The 24,054-nt window shown below is 37.2% G+C and overlaps 1 protein-coding gene across 1 annotated transcript in view; it reads left to right on the top strand.

The window, feature by feature from the left end:
- Positions 1 to 24,054, top strand: part of LOC133526138 (uncharacterized) — a 41,607-nt gene that overhangs the window by 4,889 nt on the left and 12,664 nt on the right. The window contains exons 2-6 of the mRNA XM_061862618.1: positions 2,516 to 2,675; positions 3,196 to 3,316; positions 4,102 to 4,239; positions 20,740 to 20,864; positions 23,369 to 23,466. Coding sequence (XP_061718602.1) covers positions 2,516 to 2,675; positions 3,196 to 3,316; positions 4,102 to 4,239; positions 20,740 to 20,864; positions 23,369 to 23,466 — 642 coding nt within the window. The remainder of the gene's footprint in view (positions 1 to 2,515; positions 2,676 to 3,195; positions 3,317 to 4,101; positions 4,240 to 20,739; positions 20,865 to 23,368; positions 23,467 to 24,054) is intronic.

Raw genomic sequence — 24,054 nt, 5'->3', positions numbered from 1 at the left:
CGATAGACACATTTTTAGTTGCCAGCTTTTACAATGCCCCAAATCATCTCAATAGGATTTAAATCACAGTGCACAGTGATATGGCGGTAATCTTATCATTTTGTGTCCGTGTGTGGAGAGAATCGTGTCTATTTCATATATTGGTTCAGGTTTGTGACGTCTCAAAATCTCCACCAATCTAGCTTTGGATGCTTTTTGTGGAAATGAAATTTTATTTTATTTTATTAAATATTCGAACGCAGCCACTCAGCAATGACATGCTTTCTGCTGCCAGATGTTGGTGGTTTATTAATGCGAAAGGAATGGTATCGGGCATTATCCATAACTATACATGTGGGTTCACTTAGATTGGGAATTAATTTCTTCGTAACCCAACTTCGTTTCTTAATTTTTTTTTTATTCATCGAATCATGGTAATCAGCTTTTTTTTCTTTATCATTAATATCATTATATACCAGAAGTGCATTAGGAACAAATCCGGATGGTCCACCGGCATGAACAATAATATGTCGTTTCCCTGTTGAAACGGCTTTCGATACTCCAGGTTCATTTTCGCTCTGCCAACATTTGGCGTGGTTCAGAGAAGTATGAATGTAGGTCTCGTCCAAATAAACTATAGGCATATTTTTATCCCTTACTTCTTGTATTTGATCCAAATAACTTTCACGGCAAACAACAATATTGGAAAGCTCCATCAATATTGACTGTTGGTTTGTGCATTTTTTATATTTGAATCCCATACTGTGCATCAGTTTTCGTAAGTACTCTCTGCTGCCTGTAAATCGAATGTCTTTTTTCAAAGCAGTGAGCAGAGTTTTGATACTCGGTACTTGTTTTCGCACGGCATAAAATTCATGAATTTTATGCCTTATGGCACATTTATCGAAGTCCTCTATTTGAATTCTCTTTTTGTGTGGGGCTTTATTTTGTACAGGTGGCAAAGTCAAGACCGTCTCATTATTTTTAGAAATATTCTTTATCGTCGATCTACATAAACCTTAAATGAAATATTAAAGTTTAAACCAAACTACTTACCATTTCAATACAACCGCACTATAAAATGTCAATACCGGTCATGTCAACAACCAACTTTAAAACATTGTTTATTGGAATGCTATGTAATCCTTCGTCTTTTTAGGGTTCCGTAGCCAAATGGCATAAAACGGAACCCTTATAGTTTCGCCATGTCCGTCTGTCTGTCTGTCTGTCTGTCTGCCCGAGCCTTTGCTCCGTGGTCGTTAGTGCTAGAAAGCTGAAATTTGGCATGGATATATAAATCAATAAAGCCGACAAAGTTGTACAATAGAATCTAAAAATTTTAATTTTTTTTAGGGTACCTCCCCTACACGTAAAGTGGGGGTGAAATATTTTTTTCGCTTCAACCCTAGAGTGTGGGGTATCGTTTGAAAGGTCTTTCAAAACTAATAGGGGTTTTCAAGAAACATTTTTTGATAAAGTGAATATATTCGGAGATAAGCAGACATGATCAGTTAAGCTGTTTTTGAGTTATCGCAAAAAGTTTTCCCTTCATAGTAAAAAGACTTACTTTAATTAGGTACTGATTATGCAAATTTGCCTATTTGTTTAACTCGGGTGAAAGGTAGCGTTTCATCCCTTGGTTAACAATTTACTATACTTTAAGCTCCAGTTTAGCTTATTGTGACGGAAGAGTAACTACGGAACCCTACACTGAGCGTGGCCCGACATGCTCTTGGCCGGTTATTTAAGCTGTAAGTTCAAGCATTCACTACAATTTTTTTCGCATCTTTGGAATTTTTATTGGCATTTTTGTAATAAAACCGTTTATATTTGAATATATTCGTAAATATTTTCTGTTTGTTTACATCGGTGACATTGGATGATATCCAACGTTCGTTGTCAAAGAGTACTTGTTGCCAGTAAAAGAAATTAGTACCATTGAAAATCCGCAAAATGGCGAGGGTCAAATAAACTGTTGTCAGGCTGAGGCAATCCCGCTCATTTTAATACTTTGATGAACAAATCATTTTAAAATTACGCAGATCGCTATAGTTATTTAAGATTTAACTAAATGATTTTCGCTAGGGGCTATTTTTGTTCACGCATGTAGTCTTCTGTTTGGTTTCGGCATTCCATATAAAAGTACAAATATTTAACTCGGGCGAAAGGCACCCATTTAAGTCTCGGACTATTGACGCTCTCGATCATTACGTTCGAGCGCAAAACTACCTCGGCAGAATGGGTGCCTTTCATTTCTTCGAAAAAAATTTGGCATATTCCAAATTGTATAATAAATAGATACTCACATAAAATATATGTAGTTATTACCAAAACTATTGAATACTCTCTCGTGCTGAGGAAACGGAGCAGCATACATGTATAATTTAAGATTTTCACTGTCTTTATTTGTAACACTTTATTTCATAGTTCGAGATTTTGGCAGGACAATTTTAAAATAATATTTAAACGTTTGCTGCTTTTGTTTTACATAAGGCAAATTATGACAAAATAATTAACAAATTTAAAATAATTGTAGGTCGCGAAGAGGCATTTATATCAGACGGTAAAGTGCGTGTCTGCAGCATGAATCTCATAAGTGCTTTGATGCTGAAGCTACGAGGACGGCGTCCATATTTGATTCTGACCACATGCCATGACAAGAACGCATTAGCTGCGAGACAAATTCTACGCAAAGCGTAAGTTATCTTATTCAGTTTACAGTTAAGACCACAGCAGGTCGATTCGAATTTAGCAATTTGTAATGATTTTAACGGGTTTTGATATGAAATTAACGATTATCTTAGCTTGGCACGACTTTCATTTAATTTCGCATGCACCAGGCGGGGTGAGCGAGAGGTCGTATCAAAATAAAATCAAAACTGTAACTAATTGTTAAATCAGAATCGAATATTGGCGCTCTTAGAGGAAAATTCAAAGTCTCCACTGGTGTGATGCTGATGATGGCTTAGCACGTAATTGTTCTATGGCAAAATTTTCAAATATGCGCTATGATAATCTTATCTCTCAAAATTTCTCTGATATAATCATCAGGTGACAAGCAAAACTCACTAATTACTAAAAAATAATTAAACAAAAATCAACCTTATTTTAGTAGTAATATGGTTCATTGTGGCTATGATCTTGAGGTGGTAATTAGTGACTTTTGCTTGTTACCTGACGATATTATGCATTATAAGTTTTATGAAATGTTAACAGAGTGCGCAACAGCGAATACGAAAAACGTATGTCAAACGTCCCAATCCCGCAGCCGTCCACGCTGCATGTGCTGCTTTCTGGACGCATTATCATCAACGGAATCCTTAATGAGATCATCATGGTATGTAACGGAGGTGGTGGAGGCGACGTGGTGGTGGTACACATAAAGTGCGCGTGCGTCCAGATCTAGCGAACGTGCAAGTTTCAAAAATACACTTGCAAGACTGCGCAGTGCGCATGCATTGGCAAATGACGAACTAACAACACGTTATCCTGGACGGACCTAAAGATGATGAAAGCAGCGTATTAACCAATAAGCAAAGTAAGGTGTTGCTTAGATGTTCAGGGCACTACGTTCAGGGAAGCACCAAAAGTCGTATTTGGATGAGCCTGGGCACCATACAATAGAATGAGCACCGTTTCCACCGTTACGTAATCAACATTTGCACTACTATTTTTGACATTCCAAGCCTTTGGCTTGTTTTTTTTATCGTGTATTATGAGTATCATCTTAAAGCCGTTTGTATTCTTAAAAACTTTTTAACCTACTTTACTATAACACATAAGTTGACAAATAAATTCGCCATTAAAGCAAACGTAACGTAAGCGACTCGTTCTCATAATTACGCCAATACTTTGAATTAAAATTATGCATTGCTTAAATAATGGATTTTTTTAAACTACTACATGCAAAACTTACCGTTTGGAATGCTCTCAGCCCAGCACAACTGAATTTTCATTCAATTTGGAGTTGTAAAGAGGTAAGTTTTTAGGAGGCTTCAAATAGTTCATCTGTATTTTAAGTTGCCAGTTTCTTTTTCCCGAACTTGGGTTGACATACTTCTACATGCTTAGATTTGATTTCGACGGTGTGTCTACTGTATTGGTATTTTTTATTATTGCCAGAGTCTGCCAGAAGAGAAGTACAAGAGCGAGTTCGCATTGGACTCCGAATGTTCGCTGCTCATGGAGAGCAACCAGCGCCAAGGGATGCGAGCGTTCGTCAGAGGTCCCGACCTACTCACAATACTCACCAATTCCTCCGTAAGTAATTTCTGCCTGAGGTTCTATCGACTTTATGCTATAAATTATATACCTGCTATTTATGTTTTGTTATTACCATTAGATGTCCTCAGAGTACTAATTAGTAGCGCTATTATGCCTGTGGTCTTCTGCAAGGTTGGTTTCCTGAAAGCAATGCTTCGAACCTAGCCGCTAGCTGGATTAGATCGATTATTCGCGATGTTTTGTCAGCAAAGGCAAATGCTGTGTACCCCCATATACCTACATACAAACTTATTTAGTGGTACTGCATAACGCATAATCGATCTAATGGAGGTCGCCGAATATCTTTATTAATTCTTACACATATTTATTTTGTAAAAGTGTAGCCTCTATTGCAGGAGTCACCAAAAGGCCGACCGCGGTCCTGATCCGGACCGTAATATACGGCCGTTTATGCCGCAAAAATTGTATATTTTGATACTCTCAAGCGAATCAAACTTTATATGATACTTCCCGTTGAGCATCATTTTACACTACAAGTACAGGGAAAAATCTGAAAACCATAAATTTGTTAGTTTAATTTATACGAAACCCTCGGTGTGCGAGTCCGACTGACACTTGTCCGCCTTCTTAATAAAATAACCGACCATATTTTGCGATGAGAATGTATAGTTAGGTTACACTGAGCTACGTTTACAATGGGACAAACCCCGAAATCGCAAAAATAAATATTCTCCCCTAGAAAATATCAACATCTGACCAGCCAAAATGTATGAAAAAGCCTTTTTAGGGTTCCGTAGCCAAATGGCAAAAAACGGAACCCTTACAGATTCGTCATGTCCGTCTGTCTGTCCGTTTATGTCACAGCCACTTTTTTCCGAAACTATAAGAAGTATACTGTTCAAACTTGGTAAGTAGATGTATTCTATTCACCGCATTAAGATTTTCACGCAAAAATAGAAAAATAACAATAAATTTTTCAAAAAAAATTTCATCAAACCCATACCTACGTGTGGAGTATCCTATGGATAGGTCTTCAAAAATGATATTGAGGTTTCTAATAAAATAAAATTAAAAATTAAAAAAAATTTTTTTTTTCTTCAAACCCATACTTGTGGGGTATCTATGGATAGGTCTTCAAAAATAATATTGAGCTTTCTAATGTCATTTTTTTCTAAACTGAATACATTGCGCGAGAGACACTTCCAAAGTGGTAAAATGTGTGCCCCCCCCCCCCCCCTGTAACTTCGAAAATAAGAGAATGATAAACCTAAAAAAAATATATGATGTACATTATCATGCAAACTTCCACCAAAAATTGGTTTGAACGAGATCTAATAAGATTAAGAATTTTTCTAAATCTTTTAAGATGATGTGTGTCGCCGCTAAAGCTGATTATTTGTCCAAAAAGATCCTAAGTTCTAGTGATAAAGTTAAAACTGTATGGCAAGTAATCGGCAATGAAACTGGAAAACGTCAGATGAAGGATCCGCACTACACCGTACGAATTGCTGACACTTTAGTAAGTTCTGACCGTGAAGTGGCAGATCATTTTGAGCGGTTTTTCTCGAATATACCGGTAGAAACAACAAAGTCTCTTAATTCATCGCCAGACGTCGCTGAAGAAATTTTGAAGACAAATGTGGCGGAATGTACAGAAATTTTCAAATTTTCGTATGTCACTCCGAACATAGTTCTTAAGACTTTTAGGTCATTAAATATAAAGAAAACAGAAGACCTATGGGGTCTGTCAGTCAAAGTATTACATTCCATTATTGAATCGATTGCACCATACTTAGCTGAGATTTTCAACAGATGCATTGATGCTGGAATTTTTCCAGATATTATGAAACATAGCAAAATTATCCCGTTGTTTAAATCAGGAACAAGAACCGACTCCACAAACTTTAGACCTATTTCAATACTACCGGCATTAAGCAAAGTGTTCGAGAAACTTATTCTAAATCAACTATCGTCACATTTCAACAGAAATAAACTGCTTGATAGCAATCAATTTGGTTTTACCAGAGGTCGATCAACTACTGACGCCGGTGTGGTACTTCTAAAACACATCTTTGACGCTTGGGAAAAAGCTCAAGATGCTATTGGAATTTTCTGTGATCTGTCGAAGGCATTTGATTGCGTTGATCACGAAAATTTAAAGAGAAAATTAAGCCACTATGGGATAAAAGCTAGTGCCCTTGACCTTGTCTCATCGTACCTTTCGAATAGAACTCAGCGAGTAGTTATTAATGGAACTCAATCGGCTGGGTCCCCGGTAGCCCTCGGAGTGCCGCAAGGTTCAATTCTTGGTCCCTTCCTGTTTTTGGTATACATCAATGACCTACCAAAAGTTGTGCAAGAAAGACATGATATAGTGTTGTTTGCAGATGACACTTCCCTTATATTTAAAGTGAACAGAAAGGAAAATAGATTCGAGAGCATTAATGACGCGCTATCTACCGTATTAAACTGGTTTACGGCAAACAATTTGCTTTTGAACGCAAAGAAAACCAAATGCATCAAATTTACGCTACCTAACGTCAAGCAGGTAAATAACAGCAAGATTAAAATAAAAGGTGATACGCTGGAATTTGAAGATCGAACTGTTTTCCTGGGAGTCACTTTAGACTCAAAACTGCAATGGCATGCACATATAGCCACTTTAGCCGGCAAACTTAGTTCAGCAGCCTATGCAGTGAGGAGAATCAGACAGCTAACAAACGTAGAGACAGCCAGGCTGGTTTACTTTAGTTACTTCCATAGTGTTATGTCGTATGGAATTCTGTTGTGGGGAAAAGCGGCAGACATTCAGACAATATTTGTACTGCAAAAGCGAGCTGTACGTTCCATCTATGGACTGGGCGCTCGAGTATCCCTAAGAGAGAAATTTAAAGATGCAAGCATTCTTACCGTTGCATCTCAATACATACTTGAGAATATTATGTATGTTCGGAAAAACATTAACGAATTCAAGCTTAACAGTGATATCCATAACTATAACACTAGAAACAAGCATAAACTTGCTGTGCCCGCCCACCGCCTCCGTAAGGTTAGTACGTCTTTCGTCGGGAACTGTACACGTTTTTATAACAAAGTTCCCACTGATATAGTGAATTTGCCTCTTAACAAATTTAAGTCACACGTTAAGAGCTCTTTGTTAAGTAAGGCGTATTATGCTGTGAATGATTTCATAGATGATAAGGATGCCTTTAAGCCAGTAGCTTGATCTTGATAGTATGATAAAAATGTCAGTAATAGTGTTTTCGTTTTCTTCCTGTGAAATAACCATACTAGCGTCCAGTAGAACTGACACAAGAGAACATCATGTTCTCGTTTGATTGTATTATTTTAGTTTTGGACACTTAGAGACCTTATACAGCTCTAAGATTTTATTTTATTTTAATTTTATTTTAAATTTTATTTTATTTTAAATTTCATTTTATTTTAATACCTATTTTAATGATTTGGACACTTAGAGACCTATACATCTCTAAGTCAATTTAAATTTATAATTTAGTTTTATAGGTAGGCACTCCTTATGAATAATATGTAGTCGCGTTTATGTGGCGCTATTCCGTCTTTAATGTAACTTACAAGCACAAATGTTGTATCTCACAATTTTTTTTATTATATTTATATTAGTACAACCCGGCAGCTTGAACATGTCATGCTCGCTTAAAAGTCTTTACTTACGGTGGCGTCGTTGATCGGGTCGCCACTTTCCCGAATGAAGGTTGAGGGAGGCGATGGCTGAGATACACGTCATACTCGTGAACGGGTGCTGTTTGTGGAGACCGGTCTGTTTAAGCTTACGCGGGGTACAGGTTATGTTAAAGTATGTAACTTTACTTTTGAGTGACATTAACGTGAGACACTTCATTCGGTTCTTGTCTGTTTTAATTTTTTTGTCTTTTAATTATTTATATAAGAATTCAAGCCTTGGCGACCCTCTACATCTCTAAGGATAATTTAATATATATTTTTATATTTTATCTCTGACACTTAGAGACTTATACATCTCTAAAGAATTTTAGTATTTTATGGTTTTATTTTTTTATCATAGTTTTTTTTGTGTAATTTGACATTTAGAGACAGTATACATCTCTAATAAAGTATTTATTATTTCATAGATTCGATATTTGTAATTGTTTTTTTTTTTTAATTTATTGTTTGTAAAAATGGACATGTAAAAGTGCCCCTGTGGCCTATTTGCTGAATAAATGTTTGATATTTGATATTTGATATATTTGTAGTTTTATTTAATACGTCATTTATGGTACGGAACCCTTCATGGGCGAGTCCGACTCGCACTTGGCCGCTTTTTAATGAAGTTGCTCAAAAAGTGCTACTTTACGTAGCTGTTTAGCGTGAGGAAATTTGGTTTTCGCAAACTAGTGCTTTTCACTTTTTCAACTTTTTTAAATTTGTTTTTTTAAAATTGTTCCAATTCATGACTACTTAATGATGAGTGTTAATGTTAGTTTCCTTTAAAAGTCGTAACGAACATAAAAACCTACTGTTAATGTAAGAATAATAAAAACATACATATTTCATATTTTATTACTTACCTCTACATCATTATAACACGTTTACTTTTTAATATTGAATATTGAAAAACCGTTCTTAATAAGTTGTCTGAATGGAACGGAATAGCTGCCGAAACGGTGAGCGTCAAGGATGGCAGGTGGACCTCAGCAAAATTAAACGAAATATTTATACACATATTGTACCTTCGGTGTACCTCAGTGTACCTTTAATACACTCCAGTGTACCTCTCCCTAAAACGAAATATTTAACAAAATCCTGATCTCAGAATGGCGGGTGGACCTATGAAATCTTGCATTACACTGCACTAAAATTATGCAGTTATATTGTACCTTCAGTGTACCTCTGTAAACTTTTAATAGAAATCAGTATATCTATTTCTAAAACGAGCTAGGCTCAAAACAAGGTCCACCCGCCAACCTGACGTCAAGTTGGCGGGTGGACCTATTAAATCTTGCATTATTTCACGCAAAATGGATGTATTTATATTGTACCTTCAGTCTACCTCTGTAAACTATGAACAGAAATCAGTGTACTTCTCCTTGAACCGAGATATTTAACAAAAAAGGTCCACCCGCCATTCTGACGTCAGGATGGCGGGTGGACCTATGAAATCTTGGATTATACCGCACTAGAAGCATGTAGTTATATTGTGCCTTCAGTGTACCTCTGTAAACCTTTAATAGAAATCAGTTTACTTGTCCCTAAAACGAGCTGTCAGGTTGGCGGGTGGACCTATTAAATCATGCATTATTTCAAGCAAAAGGGGTTCTCGGGGTAGCCTCATTCCCTAGAGACCGCGTCCACAGGTGGCGGATAGTGGAATGCTCACTGGGGGAGAAATCTTCCAGCGGGTAGGAGGGAAATCAAATACCTCCCGCGGACCACAAGGCCGGAGATGGAAACTCCGTTACAAAACCCCGGATGCAGGCTTCTCTGACTTATTCGGAGGCGAGGCTGCAGACGTGCTGGGTGTTGGGTCGGAACACACAGTAGGGGAGACGGCGGACGAACCTTCAGGTCAACGGCGGCCCCCGAGCCCTCCACGAGGGTTACACCTTGGCGTCAGGTGGCAACCGGCCGTAAAACTATATAGCCAATTTTTCATTCCTTGTCCAAAAACATGAAAGCACAACGAAAGAATACGAGCACAAATACTAGGGCGTCCCCCGGAAGCGACGGTCGATGCAACAGATGCGTATCACTACGAGTGGCTACTTGGAACGTTGGTTCCATGACGGGCAGAAGTGCCGAACTGAGCGACGTTCTTAAAAGACGAGATATAGATGCATGCTGTGTGCAAGAAACCAAGTGGAAGGGCTCAAAATCTAGAAAAATAGGCAACGGCTATAAAATAATCTACCATGGCGAAACCAATAACACAAACGGAGTGGGCGTAATTCTCTCTGAACACCTATCACAGAGACTAGTAAATGTTGATAGAGTAAACGACCGAATACTGTTAGTAAAAATCGCTCTAGACAACCAACCGTGCCTAAATATCATCTCGGCTTACGCGCCACAAACGGGAAGCAACGATACAATTAAAGATATCTTCTGGGATGACCTTCACAGAGTATTCTTTGACCTACCAAGAGACGAAATAATACATCTAGGAGGTGACCTCAATGGCCATGTCGGACAACATAACACCAATTATGAAGGTCATCACGGTGGTTTTGGTTATGGGACACGAAACAGTGATGGAGACAGGATTCTTCAATTTGCAATGAGTCTCGAACTGGCTATAATCAACACCTACTACAAAAAGAACAAAAACCACCTGATAACATACAGCAGCGGCGGAAATAACACTCAAATTGACTATGTATTAGCGAGAAGAAAGCATTTAAGTCGCTATAAAGACTGTAAGGTCATACCGGGAGAGCCTCTGACAACCCAACACCGTTTATTAGTGTCTAAACTCAACTTGCCCAAACCAATTAAATATACCCAAAACTTTGACCCTAGAATTAAATGGAATCTTTTTGCCAAACGTGGTATACCAGTAATTGAAGATCTAAGAGATCACTTTGAGCAAAACGATCACACAAATTTGTCTTCTAACACCATGTGGAACAAGTTTGAGATGTCTTGTAAACAATCTGCAGTTGTACATCTGGGTAGAACTAAGAAAAGAAAAGGGCCTTACAAAGAAACGCACTGGTGGGACGAATCTATTAAAAACTTGGTAGCAGCTAAGAAACAATGCTTTAAAACATGGCAGTCTACAGGACACGAGACAGATCGTTTAAAATATAAGGAAATAAAGAAAGACACTAAGAAACATGTTGCCATCAGTAGAGAGATTGCCAATGCACAGTTCTACGACAAACTTGAAAGGGCTGAAACGGAGCACGATATACACAAAATCGCAAATACTAGACACAACGGCACAAAAGACATGACATCGATAAAATACATCAAGGATAATAGTAACAAACTTCTAACTAGCGATGAAGATATTAGATCCCGATGGATAGAGTATTATAAAGATCTCTTAAACATAAAACACCCGAGAAAACAAACTCAACAGCCACCAGAATCCGTCAAAGGGCCTCTTACATCCATAACACCAGAAGAGATACAAAAGGCGATAACGCAAATGAAGAACCGCAAGGCCACAGGACCAGACGAAATCCCTGTAGAGATATGGAAAATGCTAAAACAAGATGGAATGCCTTGGTTACATGAGCTGTACAACAAGCTTATCGCTGGCGATGCAATACCAGACTCGTGGCGCAATAGTTTTCTTATACCATTCTACAAGGGTAAAGGTGACGTTAGAGACTGCGGCAATTACCGCGCCATCAAACTTATGTCCCATACCCTTAAAATATGGGAGAGGATCCTTAATAATAGATTAAGTGATATAATTACACTTACCCCCAATCAGTGTGGGTTTGTTGCAGAAAAGGGCACATCTGATGCGATCCAAACCGTCCGCATACTGCTGGAAAAAGCAAAAACCAACCGCACCAGCCTTCATATGGTCTTCATAGACTTAGAAAAAGCTTTTGACCACATCCCTCGCGACCTGATATGGGAAGCTCTAAGATCCCAGCTTGTACCCGAAAAATACATCGCTTTAATTCAGGATATGTACACAGATATAACAACTCAAATAGTAACTCCAGCGGGGACCACTGAAAAGTTTGCTATAACGGTTGGAGTGCACCAGGGCTCTGCTCTAAGCCCAATACTTTTTAATGTTACTATGGATTATCTAACTAAAAGATGTCAAAAAGCACTACCTTGGAATATTTTATACGCAGACGATGTTGTTCTTATGTCCGAAGATAAAGATACACTCCAAGCCGACTTTAACTTATGGATTGAAGCTCTGGAGGAGAATGGTCTAAAGATTAGTAGGAATAAGACTGAACACATGTCGTGCATTTTTGAGGAGACTACAAGCACAAACAGAGACAATATTCAAATTTTTGCCGGGAACACCATAATCCCACGTGTAGACCGTTTTAAGTACCTGGGTTCCATCATTAATCATGACGGAAAAATTGATAAAGACGTCGAGCATAGAACATCTGCGGGATGGTTAAAATGGAGGCAGCTCACGGGAGTAATGTGCGATGTTAAAATGCCACTGAGGGTAAAAGGAAAACTATATAAGACCGCGATTAGACCCGCCATACTCCATGGTTCAGAATGCTGGGCCACTACTAAACAACACCTAAACAAACTCCATTCTACAGAAATGCGCATGTTAAGATGGTCGGCGGGCGTCACTCTAATGGATAAAGTAAGGAACGAATATGTCAGAGGCAGCTTTAAAGTCGCTCCTATTAACGAGAAAGTTATTGAAAAACGCCTTAGATGGTACGGACATATACAAAGACGAGCCGAAGACCATATCGTCAAAACAGCCTTAAACTTGCCGACGACGAAGCGTGGAAGCGGAAGGCCCCCCGCCACTTGGTTGACGACGGTCCAAAAAGACCTTATAGTACAAAAAATCGACAATAACCTAACCAGGAATCGTGCCACCTGGAGGCTTAGGACAAGGAAGGCCGACCCCAAATAGGGATAAAGGTCCAGGATGATGATGATTATTTCAAGCAAAATGTATGTAGTTATATTGTACCTTCAGTGTACCTCAGTGTACATTCAATATGAACCAGCGTACGCTCCCTAAAACGAGGCATTTAAAAAATATGGTTCACCAAGGCGGACATATTATTAGACGTAAATTAGTCTTGGGAGAAATACCGCTATTTTTATTAAAGGTACAACGAAGTACACTGGAGGTACAGTATAACCACTTACATTTTGCGTGAAATAGCAAGATCCTGACGCTAGGTTATGATTTTAGGGTTATATAGGAACCTAGGTTCTATTTGGCCTTTTCTGTTCCTGAATATGAAAGCCTTAAACATTATACGATTTCGGGGTTAACAGGGAACCAAGCGGTAAGGGAGAGTGAGGCAAGATGGAGTACCTAAGCTTTGATACTTTCACTTTCACTGTCTGTTACAGAGTCGCACCATAAGAATTCCTTTTTGAACCCCAAAAATTTGATACGAAAACGTGGTGATCCGGGAAATATAATTTGGACAATTTGCGACAGATAAAAAGCTTTCTGACCTAAACAAATTAAATCAAATCACTAGTTGTGCTCGGTAAACATTTGGAATAACACACTCCTGTTAATCTAAAGATTTTATTTAGCGGCAGCGTCTAAAGTTAATATAAGTTGGACGGCTTACCTATCTTAAGAAACCAGGACAATGCTGGCAAAATGCTAATCAGATGCCCGTAAATCACCAACTCTCTAAAATAATTTTACAGGCTGAAGCAGAAAATATTTAGGTACAGAGCTTGAATATAAATTACTATATAATATAATACTTTTGAATTTAGCATATTTAATTGTAACATTCACTTTTCTTGTAAAATTGAGTAATGCGAATGTCGATACGAGCTCCAACTCTCCCAAGAACTAAGAAATAGGTACTTTCTTAGCACAGATGAATTGCCCACGAGATGGCGTACAATAATACCAGCTTACGTATCAATCACTATTAACCAACATGTCAATCCGTAGAACTATTGCACGGTTATTATTAAATTTTTGAAGGACCGTAAACTTTGATGTATGTATTTTCATCTAGAATTGTATTAGGAATATAAAAATAAGACTACATAGACAAAACTACATAATGCTTAAAAAACGGGAAAGATTAAAAACTAAAACTACAATTAAAGTTATAAATAAAAAAACTGGCTCCAGCTCGGTGCCTTGTGCCTTCTGCCTAGAAGGCTGAATTGTTTATGTATGACTAGCATAATAATTTCAAATGTACCTGTGTGACCTGTAGAATAATAAAGAAACTGAACTAAGATGACCTACACAGGAGTACAAGTTGCGGAAAGTTGCCATAAAGTTGGAATTTCCCACAAAATAAAATGTTGGAAATGGATAACTACGATTCACTTACAAAAATATGAGAAGTTTACTAAATTTTTCCATATGGAAATTTCCCAATTTTGGAATCTTTCTCACGGCACATCAGTAATTTTGTGCCCATCAGGCATAAGTCCTCGCATAGGTAATTTACGTTTACAACAAAATAAAAGATAACAAAATCAATAAGTTGTTATATTTGTTTTTGTTGAGAATAATGTAGGATAGGTTCATGGTGCGCAATGAAGGATAAGTGGTGCGGCTTGTAGCGTTGTACTTTAGTATAAGACAGCCTTTGAGTGTTTGTTTTTTTTTTTTGAGATAACTTTATTTTATAAAATTGTTTATGATAGTTTATTGTTATTATAGTATAACTTGGGCCTGACGTGTACACTCCATATGAGGTAGTCTATGCTATGCCTCCTTGTCGCCGGCCGGCCGTTTTTCATTTCCTTATTGAATCCTTTCACCGCCAACTAAAAAGGGCATCCTTTCAGACAAGCTCCAGACGTCTAGACTAGCCGTAGTTTTCATAATATTAATATAAGTATGAATATGCAAAGGAACTCAAGACGACATTAAACTGCACCTAAAGACGTTTCTCATTTTAGCCAGGTACGAATTTAACTCTTAAAAGTTAAAGCTAATAATTATGTTACGTAGAATAAGTTTTGTTGCAAGTTATATTATGGACATAGAACTTTAGTAATAGGTAATTTAGGTTAAGAGTTAGGTTTTTTATATTGCATTTTTATGCGTTTTAAAACCAAAGCCTATCCATAACCAATTGCATTTCCCTAACACGCAAGAACACATAGCTTGAGAGAGTTATGATATATTTAAATACATTATAATAAGATATACTTGTTTTAACCTTATTATAACCTAGCTACCAGTATTAACTTATGTACATTCCTAGCTTTTAAATAGAATTTTTTATCAGTGTCAAGCCAACAGCGGCCTGTCCAACATTTGGGCGACTGGACAACTCTAAAGAACGTCCCGAGTCCAGTCATACAAGTGGGCCTAACCTAACCCGACTAATATACTCGTAGCAAACAAGTGTACCTATTAATAAGTCCTAACAGACGGCCGAGACTCTCGTTGCTGTTCCTTGGCAGGCCAGGGAATTATATTCCAATGGCTTACCGAGAACTAGACTTCGGAACACTGGTTCGCAGAAGACTACCTCATATGGACGTAAAGTAAATGGTCGCGCATTTCCGCCCGCTGACTCTCCGACTGTGGAATGGGCTCCCACTGCCGAGGTTTTGCTGGAGGAACTACAGTATCCGGTTCTTAAAAAAAGGAATGTACAGGTGTTTAAGGATTGGCAACCCGCATGTAACACTCCTGGAGGTCCAAGTGTCCTTAGGTTGCGGTGACCGCTTACCATCAGGGGGTCATCCATTAATTACGTCACACGTTTAGGTAAAGGGAGGGGGTCTAGAAAATGTGACATGTGGTGACATGGGGGAGGGGAGAGGCGGGGGAGTCATTAACTTTGTGACGTCACTTTTTTTTATATAAATAAATATTATAGGACATTATTACACAAATTGACTAAGTCCCACAGTAAGCTCAATAAGGCTTGTGTTGAGGGTACTTAGACAACGATATATATAATATATAAATACTTAAATACATATAAAACACCCATGACTCAGGAACAAATATCCATGCTCCTCACACGAATAAATGCCCTTACCAGGATTTGAACCCGGGACCATCGGCTTCGTAGGCAGGGTCACTACCCACTAGGCCAAACTGGTCGTCTAAAGGGTCCCGTTTTAGTAGTATACGTGCTATTATAGTAACGTTCACACGAGCATTATGTTTTTATTGTATTAGTATCCCTGCAATGTGGTTGGGGAGCACAGGTACCTAGTGTTCCTCTTACCGCAAAAGAATAGTATTCAAAGCATCCAAACTAATATGTGTGAACACACAAATGAATTTTACAGGATTCAACAAAAACTCGCTTTCGCTAACGAAAAATCCCAACAAAATGTTTGTGTAATCGGAGATCACTTACGTTGGTATGTTTCACAACTTTGGTGTGTGATAGCTACGTCTGCGACCCTTAAGCGACGGCATTGACAATTAGATACATGAGTGAGACAAGTTATTTGGCCACTGATTGAAAACCTAACTGCTTGGCAAAGAGAACAAATTGCCAAACGTGAACTATGCATCATTGAAGAGTTCCGTTGTCACTTCTACAAATGTAAATACTTATTTGTTAATGAAAATACTAAGATCACTATATATATATGCCTTTTACATTTGAGGAGTTCCCTCGAGTCCTCATGGACCCCATCGTCAGAACTCGAACTTGACAAAAATTTGTCTTGAAAATCTAATTTGCTTAACAAACACAGCGAAGAGGAAAAATCACCAAACGTGTACTATGCGCCGTTGAAGAGTTCCATTCTGATCATCATCAGCAGTTCCACTTCATCAAATGTCACTTTTTTAAATCTAAATGCTTGTTTTTTACAGAAAATACAAAAATCACTATATGTATGCCTTTCACATTTGAAGAGTTCACTCGATTCCTCATGGATCCCATCATCAGAACTGAGTTTTGACAAAAACGGGACCAATCTGTATATATATAAATTCAAACAAAAAAATAATTTTCAAAATCGGATCAGAAATGACGTAGTTATGGAGTAACAAACATTAAAAAAAAAACCGAATTGAAAAAAAAAAGCAAACCGAATTGATAACCTCTTCTTTTGAAATCTTGAAGTTGGTTAAATAAAAAGCGGCCAAGTGCGAGTCGGACTCGCGCATGAAGGGTTCCGTACCATTTAAGACGTATTAAAAAAAATCTACTTCCTAGATCTTGTTCAACATTTTACCACTTTGGACACACATTTTACCATTTTGGAAGTGTCTCTCGCGCAAACTATTCAGTTTAGAAAAAAATGATATTAGGAACCTAAATATCATTTTTGAAGACCTATCCATAGATACCCCACATGTATGGGTTTGATGAAAAAAAAAAATATTTTTATTTTATGACTTATTAAAAAAACTACTTACTAGATCTCGTTCAAACCAATTTTCGGTGGAAGTTTTCATCGTAATGTATATCATATATTTTTTTTAGATTTTTCATTCAGCTATTTTAGAAGTTACAGGGGGGGGGACACACTTTTTTTCACTTTGGAAGGTTCTCTCGCGCAAACTATTCAGTGTAGAAAAAAATGATATTAGAAATCTCAATATCATTTTTGAAGACCTATCCATAGACACCCCACACGTATGGGTTTGATGAAAAAAAAATTTTTTTTAATTTCATGACGTATTAAAAAAAACTACTTACTAGATCTCGTTCAAACCAATTTTCGGTGGAAGTTTACATGGCAATGTATATCATATATTTTTTTTAGATTTTTCATTCTGTTATTTTAGAAGTTACGGGGGGGGGGGACACACATTTTACCACTTTGGAAGTGTCTCTCGCGCAAACTATTCATTTTAGAAAAAAATGATATTAGAAACCTCAATATCATTTTTGAAGACCTATCCATAGATACCCCACACGTATGGGTTTGATGAAAAAAGTTTTTTTGAGTTTCAGTTCTAAGTATGGGGAACCCCCAAAATTTATTGTTTTTTTTCTATTTTTGTGTGAAAATCTTAATGCGGTTCATAGAATACATCCACTTACTAAGTTTGAACAGTACAGCTCTTATAGTTTCGGAAAAAAGTGGCTGTGACAGAATCGGACAGACAGACGGACATGACGAATCTATAAGGGTTCCGTTTTTTGCCATTTGGCTACGGAACCCTAAAAACGGTATGTTGCTGGTAGCTCTAAAAGACATTTAATTAAACTAGATCCAGTTTTATACTGGACAATGTCATCCAGTTTGCACTTTGCAGTGGCAAAATTCGAACGGACCGGTTTTTTGCCGGATCCTGCATACGTACACTACTAAACGGGATCCTGCAGAAAACCGTACCTGCAAATAACGGGATGATGCCGTTGAACCCATTGAACTATTATTAATCCGTATAGAACCGGCATCGGCACAGAGAACCAGTATTTTGCGCCATGAGTTGTTGTTGTTTTAACAAGAAACCGTAGAAGCGGAGCATGAATCTCGCGACCTAAACACGTAAGCACCATGTTTTTTTTTGCGCTTACAACGTTTTGGTCACATGGTACAGATTGCAACAATTTCATTGTTTATTGTTTGTTTATTCATTGTCTGGTATAGCGTCTCTATAGTAATAATAACTCAATGGTTGACAAGGGCTGTCACGAGACTCACGACCAACTCTCAAGATGATAATGGTTAGACAAAACAAAGGCTATGTAAGCGATGCATTGTAGTTAGGGCCAGCTTATTAGCGACAAATTCCTAAGGCCCGTAAAGATTACATCTCCGAAGCGGGAGGTTCAATTGCCCTTCTTGGCTACTATCCGCACCTATAGGTCTGTTTCTAATGGCAGATTAAAATAGTGAGTGTTTCCACTTGACTAGGCGGGTCCACACAGAGCGAGCGAGCGAGCACGTACATACGTGCGAGGCAATTTCCTCACGCACAAACCGGCCAGTGTAGACGTGCCTCGGCCGAGGCGGCGCGCTCGGGCGAGGAAAACGCACGCACTTGCCTCACGTGTATGCTCGCTCTGTGTGGACCCGGCTAATCACTATGAAAAATTGTAGCGAATTTGAAATTAGAGACTGAATTACTCGCCTTTTTCTATTGACCAATTGGATTGCCAGTCTACTGCCCCCACGCCGATTAAGTACTTTAACATCCGTTTCTTTTTCTATTTAGGTACTTGTGATTGACGTTAAACAATCTAATCTATATCTCTTTGACGACTTTCACCTCGTTACAAACTCCTTTTTACATAGGTACCTCATATCACTTTTTTTAGTAATTCGAAGTTTAGTGACTGTATATACATATCCAGGGGTCGGACAAAAAGTGCGGATGACGTAAAAATGACGTAATCTTGCACACAGGATGATGTTTGAGTTTGTATTTAAACTTCCGTGTGACATGTAGTAACAAAGCAGTATTAATGAAGTAACAAAATAATCGTAAATAAATCCATGGAATTAATAATACAGGTGGTAGGGTGATGTAGTGAATAAAATAAATTTCACGAAACTTGTTACCATAAGGTATAATTATTTGAAATTAGTAAGAACAAGTCTGTGGGATTGCCACAATATTCGAGTAAAGATGACATTTTAGAGCGTTTTCTTATACATTAGTAAATATAAATTTTAGCTAAATATAATCGTGAAGATACAATAGCTAAACAATAACGAAGTCAATTTATTGTTCATCTGATTGACAATGTGTCAGTCAAAAACGTACTTACTCATTTCAAGTGGCGATATCGTTTAATAAAGAGGTTGATAAATGATAACTGATAATTATTTATGAAAATCAAAAATACTATTTGAAATCATCAAGTGGTTTGACGTCATCCGCACTTTTTGTCCGACCCCTGTACATATCTAATAAAGTATCTAATATTTCATTGATTCCATATTTGTTATTGTATTTTATTATTTATATTATTTGTAAAAAATGCCATGTAAAAGTGCCCCTGTGGCCTATTTGCTAAATAAATGTTTGATCTTTGATGTATCAAAAAATACGAGAATATGCTCAATCAATTCTCAAATATGGAACTTTACTGTTTGAGCTATACCCACTTTAGTTAAACGCATTAAAATTGGCCCAGGTATTATCTCCTAAGTATAGCTTTTCGCGAAGACCGCTTCTTATTATGTATTCAATAAGTTTCAATGAAAGTTTTCCGCTTGGTGGAAATGTATTTCATTTCAAATTTAACTATCTTTTGATGAACAAAATCGCATAGCCTGGTTCAGGGATCGGAACCGGTTTTTTGCAAAAACATCCAAATAACCTTATATTTCGGTATATTTTATACTCTAAATGTAGGACTCAGTTGTGTTTTCAGATAACGACTTCGTATTATTAGATTGCCTAATTAGAAATGAAGTAATTAACAAAGAACGAAAAAATACCGTTTTCGTCCCCATACAAAAAATACCGGTTTCCGATCCCTGGCCTGGTTTGCTTAATTTTTCGCCAAATTGTGTCATCATTGTGGAACAGTTTACCGTTGATAATGGGAAACGACCATTACACGGAGTAGCTATTTACGACGAGGGGCAGAGTGAATGGTTAACCCATTCGACTTATAATCACAGCACGCTCCTCTAGGAAACATTTTGGCTTCATACCCTTTAGGTACATACTGCAAAAAGTATGCTACATAACATTTAAAACTTTCCCGTTTTGAACACATATTAAATTACATTTATTACATGACTCGGTCAATGTTTCATCCCGGATTGTTCAGAAATGGGAATCCATCGTTGTCTGAAAACCTCCCAAATCAAAATCATAGGGAGGAAAGCTTCTATATTTGTACGTATTTCCGTACATTAGCAAAACCGTCCATCTTATCTTCTTTCTTTCCTATGATTTGGAATCTAGAAAAACACAATACAATACCTACAATAAGCTTTCAGCGGCTTCCCTTGCTGTATTTGCAGAGCGAGACATCTGTATACCGCAAGGAGCGAATTACCAGTCAGGAAATGGACGCCAGCCTCTACTCTATTTACAAGTCACGGGATTCTTCAGCGGCTATGAACATGTCATGCGACGAACGAAAGAAGTAAGATTATTTATTCCAAAAACATACAGTAATTTTTTCATTGTAAAACGGGGTCTCCATACTTTTGGGCTCGAGAGACGAATCCAGGCCTCCGCTTCCTTTTTGCGGGCCGGATTGTATCAAATTTGGCATTTTTCGCACGCCGAATAGGGTTGTTTCCAATTTTTTGAAACGCTTATAAATATGTTCTATATTAACCAAACGTTGCCCTAAAATTTAACTTTTACCCTAAAAACGGCTTTAAATATGTTAAATTAACAAAATATATTTTGACCCATGCTTTCGCACCCAAAACGCTCTTTGAAAATTGTATGACGTCACAGTTTACGGTTTGACACATAACTATGTACATACCAAAGAGTAAAGTAATTATATAGGTACATACACACGTAACACCAAGGCCTCCCGTTGTCTATTCTCAGTGCAGAATTTGATACTCAAGCCGTAGCCATTTAGGTGGTGGGCAAGCTGTGTATGCGTGCGTGTGGGTTTTTAATCAGCTGATAAAATATGTTTTCTGTAATAATGAGTTATTATATACCACAAAGTATTCATTATGCATTAGCATTTCTATGATGTTCATTTTTAGTGCAGATATCGAAGCTTCAATTAATTGCCCACCACCAAAATGGCTACGGCTTGAGTATTAAATTTTGTGCAAGAAGTAGAGTAAGTAAATAGGTCATACTTACTTTACTCTTTGAAACAGACAACGGGGGGCCTACCGCAAAAACCGAAAATCGTATATTGTGGGGATCTTTTACTCTTATTAAGACGTAATTAGAATGACAGAGAAAAATGCCTGCAATGACGAACTTCGATTTTCGCGGTTATAGCCCAGTGTCAAACCGTGAGTTGTGACGTCATAAGAATCTTCAATGTCGTTTAGGCTTCGGTCACGTGACGTGTGTTAAAAGATATTTTAAATTCAATATTTACAAAAATATGCTCATTAGAGGTCCACTGAAGGTAGTTTAACATGTTCTTATAATGCATAAGAATTTACTGGGATACTATTTTGCCCTAAGATTTGTAGATGGAAACAACCCTATTGGCTCTTCCCGTAGTTTTTAAACCGCTATTCTATTGGCATAGGTAACCGTACCACGTACCTAAACTGCTGATTTTAGAGGGTGTTACTCACATTTTCCCTACAGCAGCCTTATCGCGTCGTTTTAGGGTTCCGTACCAAAAAGGTACAAAAGGAACCCTTATGGTGCGACTCTGTCCGTCCGTCTGTCTGTCACAATGCTAAATATCTCGACAACCACTTAAGCTATCAATTTGAAATTTGGAATAGTTATGAACGCTAACCCAAATATATTGGAAGTGTAATTATTTTATTTTATTTTTAATAATTATGGAAAATGTCCAATATAAAGAGGAGGCAAAATTTCAAGTCCAGTTACTAGGTCAAGTGTGGTATCATTTGAAAGAGCTCAAATTCAACATTACAATTTTTTTTTTTTTAATTTTTCATAGTTAACAAAAGTTGACTTATAAAGGAAAATGTGAAAAAAATACCATTCCCCCTTATCTCCGAAGTTTACCAATAAAAAAAATGTTTTTTTTTACATAATAATAACATTTTGTTGTTAAAGTAGCTCCGCCCACAATCTCTCTGCTTTGCCTAAAGTTGACTGGTAGAGAATGAAGGTTTTCTTTTGTGCAATAAAGATTAAATAAATAAATAATAATCATAAAGATTACAAAAAATAAAATGAAACCTCTATTTTGATAACTTTTTTTTAATTAACAACAAAACATTTTATAATTTAATTTGCAATTTTATCCCGTTTGCGGGTGTTTATCATACTTGAAATTACACTAAAGACACCTTCTTTAAAAAAAATGTTGAAATCGGTTCGCATGATAAAGAATAATCCCTGAAAAACCAACATACATACTGGTAGCCAATTCGCCCATAGATGGCGCTGTACACAATTATGATTAGTATACTTTTGGTCAAAAGTCTTTCGAGATTATAGTTATTATTATTATATGAGAAACTTTAAAGTTTGTACGGAATCTTCGGTGCGCGAGGTTAACGAACTCGCACTTGATCGGTTTTTTTTATTTAGACTAAGTATAACAAAACACTGTTCTAACGATTTACAACCTCGCGTACATGCGCTTTCTCCTCGTTGTACAGCCAACGGAAAATATAACTAGATGAGCCATAAAGCTGAATATTGCATGGAAAATTTATGAATGATTTCATTCATAACTTGTCCATACACTTTTGAACCCTACTGTATCCATATTTAACTTTGCCAGCAAAAACCTAAAAATGTAAAACTTGCGGCTGGTAGCGAACTTAAATCGAGTAACTTTGTGAAGAATATTGCTAACTTGCATAGTTTCTTGTACTTTATAGATAAAAGTGAGATAAAATACCTAGACACAGTTCTTCTTTTTCTAATACTGACCTAAGCGGCATCCTACTTACCTGCAAAATTTCCCAATTACGAGTATTAACCCTAGGTACTTCTTTTATGGTACAGCGGTAGCAAAAAGAAGGAAAATGATCAACCAAAAACAACATTTGGGCTCAGAAAAACCGATCCTGGATCAGGTACAAGATCAGGATCACGGCAGATAAGTAATAATTATTGCTATTTTTTTCGTAAGTGTGTAGATAATATATCATTAGACTTCAGTTACAGACCTCAGTTAGTTAATCTTGTGTCTAGCAATACCCCTATACCTAATGGACGTGGCACGTGGCACCAATAACGAAACGGAAACAACAAATCCTGTAAAATAAATATTTAACATCAATTTTTAAACTCTAGCCCTAGAGGGGTGCTGAAGTTTAATGTTTCATTAATTTAGGTCTGTTCTTAATTGGAAATTTAAACTGTTTTAATTTGTCAATTATGTTATAGTACCTACCGTCTAACGGGGAAAAATAGACTGGTGTATAAAATGAGACAAAACCGCATAGGTGCCCATGGTCCCCGAAGCTTAAATTTTATGACACGCAAACCAAGATCCCAGAAATTTAGGTGTGAAATTTGATTACTGTCACTATTTTTGAACCTCATTTAAGACCTAAAATCTGTTTTTGCAATCACATTATTTAGCCCTAAACTTTTTTCTTTCGTTAATTTTAGTAACTTTGTATTGCATAGCGCACTTGTGTACTAATAGTGGATCTACTGATGTTTATTTTATTGAAATCCGCTCA

Source organism: Cydia pomonella, chromosome 16 (genome assembly GCF_033807575.1).
Source record: "Cydia pomonella isolate Wapato2018A chromosome 16, ilCydPomo1, whole genome shotgun sequence".
NCBI lineage: Eukaryota > Metazoa > Arthropoda > Insecta > Lepidoptera > Tortricidae > Cydia > Cydia pomonella.
The sequence above is the reverse complement of the archived record's forward strand: the minus strand, read 5'-3'. Positions and strand labels throughout refer to the sequence as shown.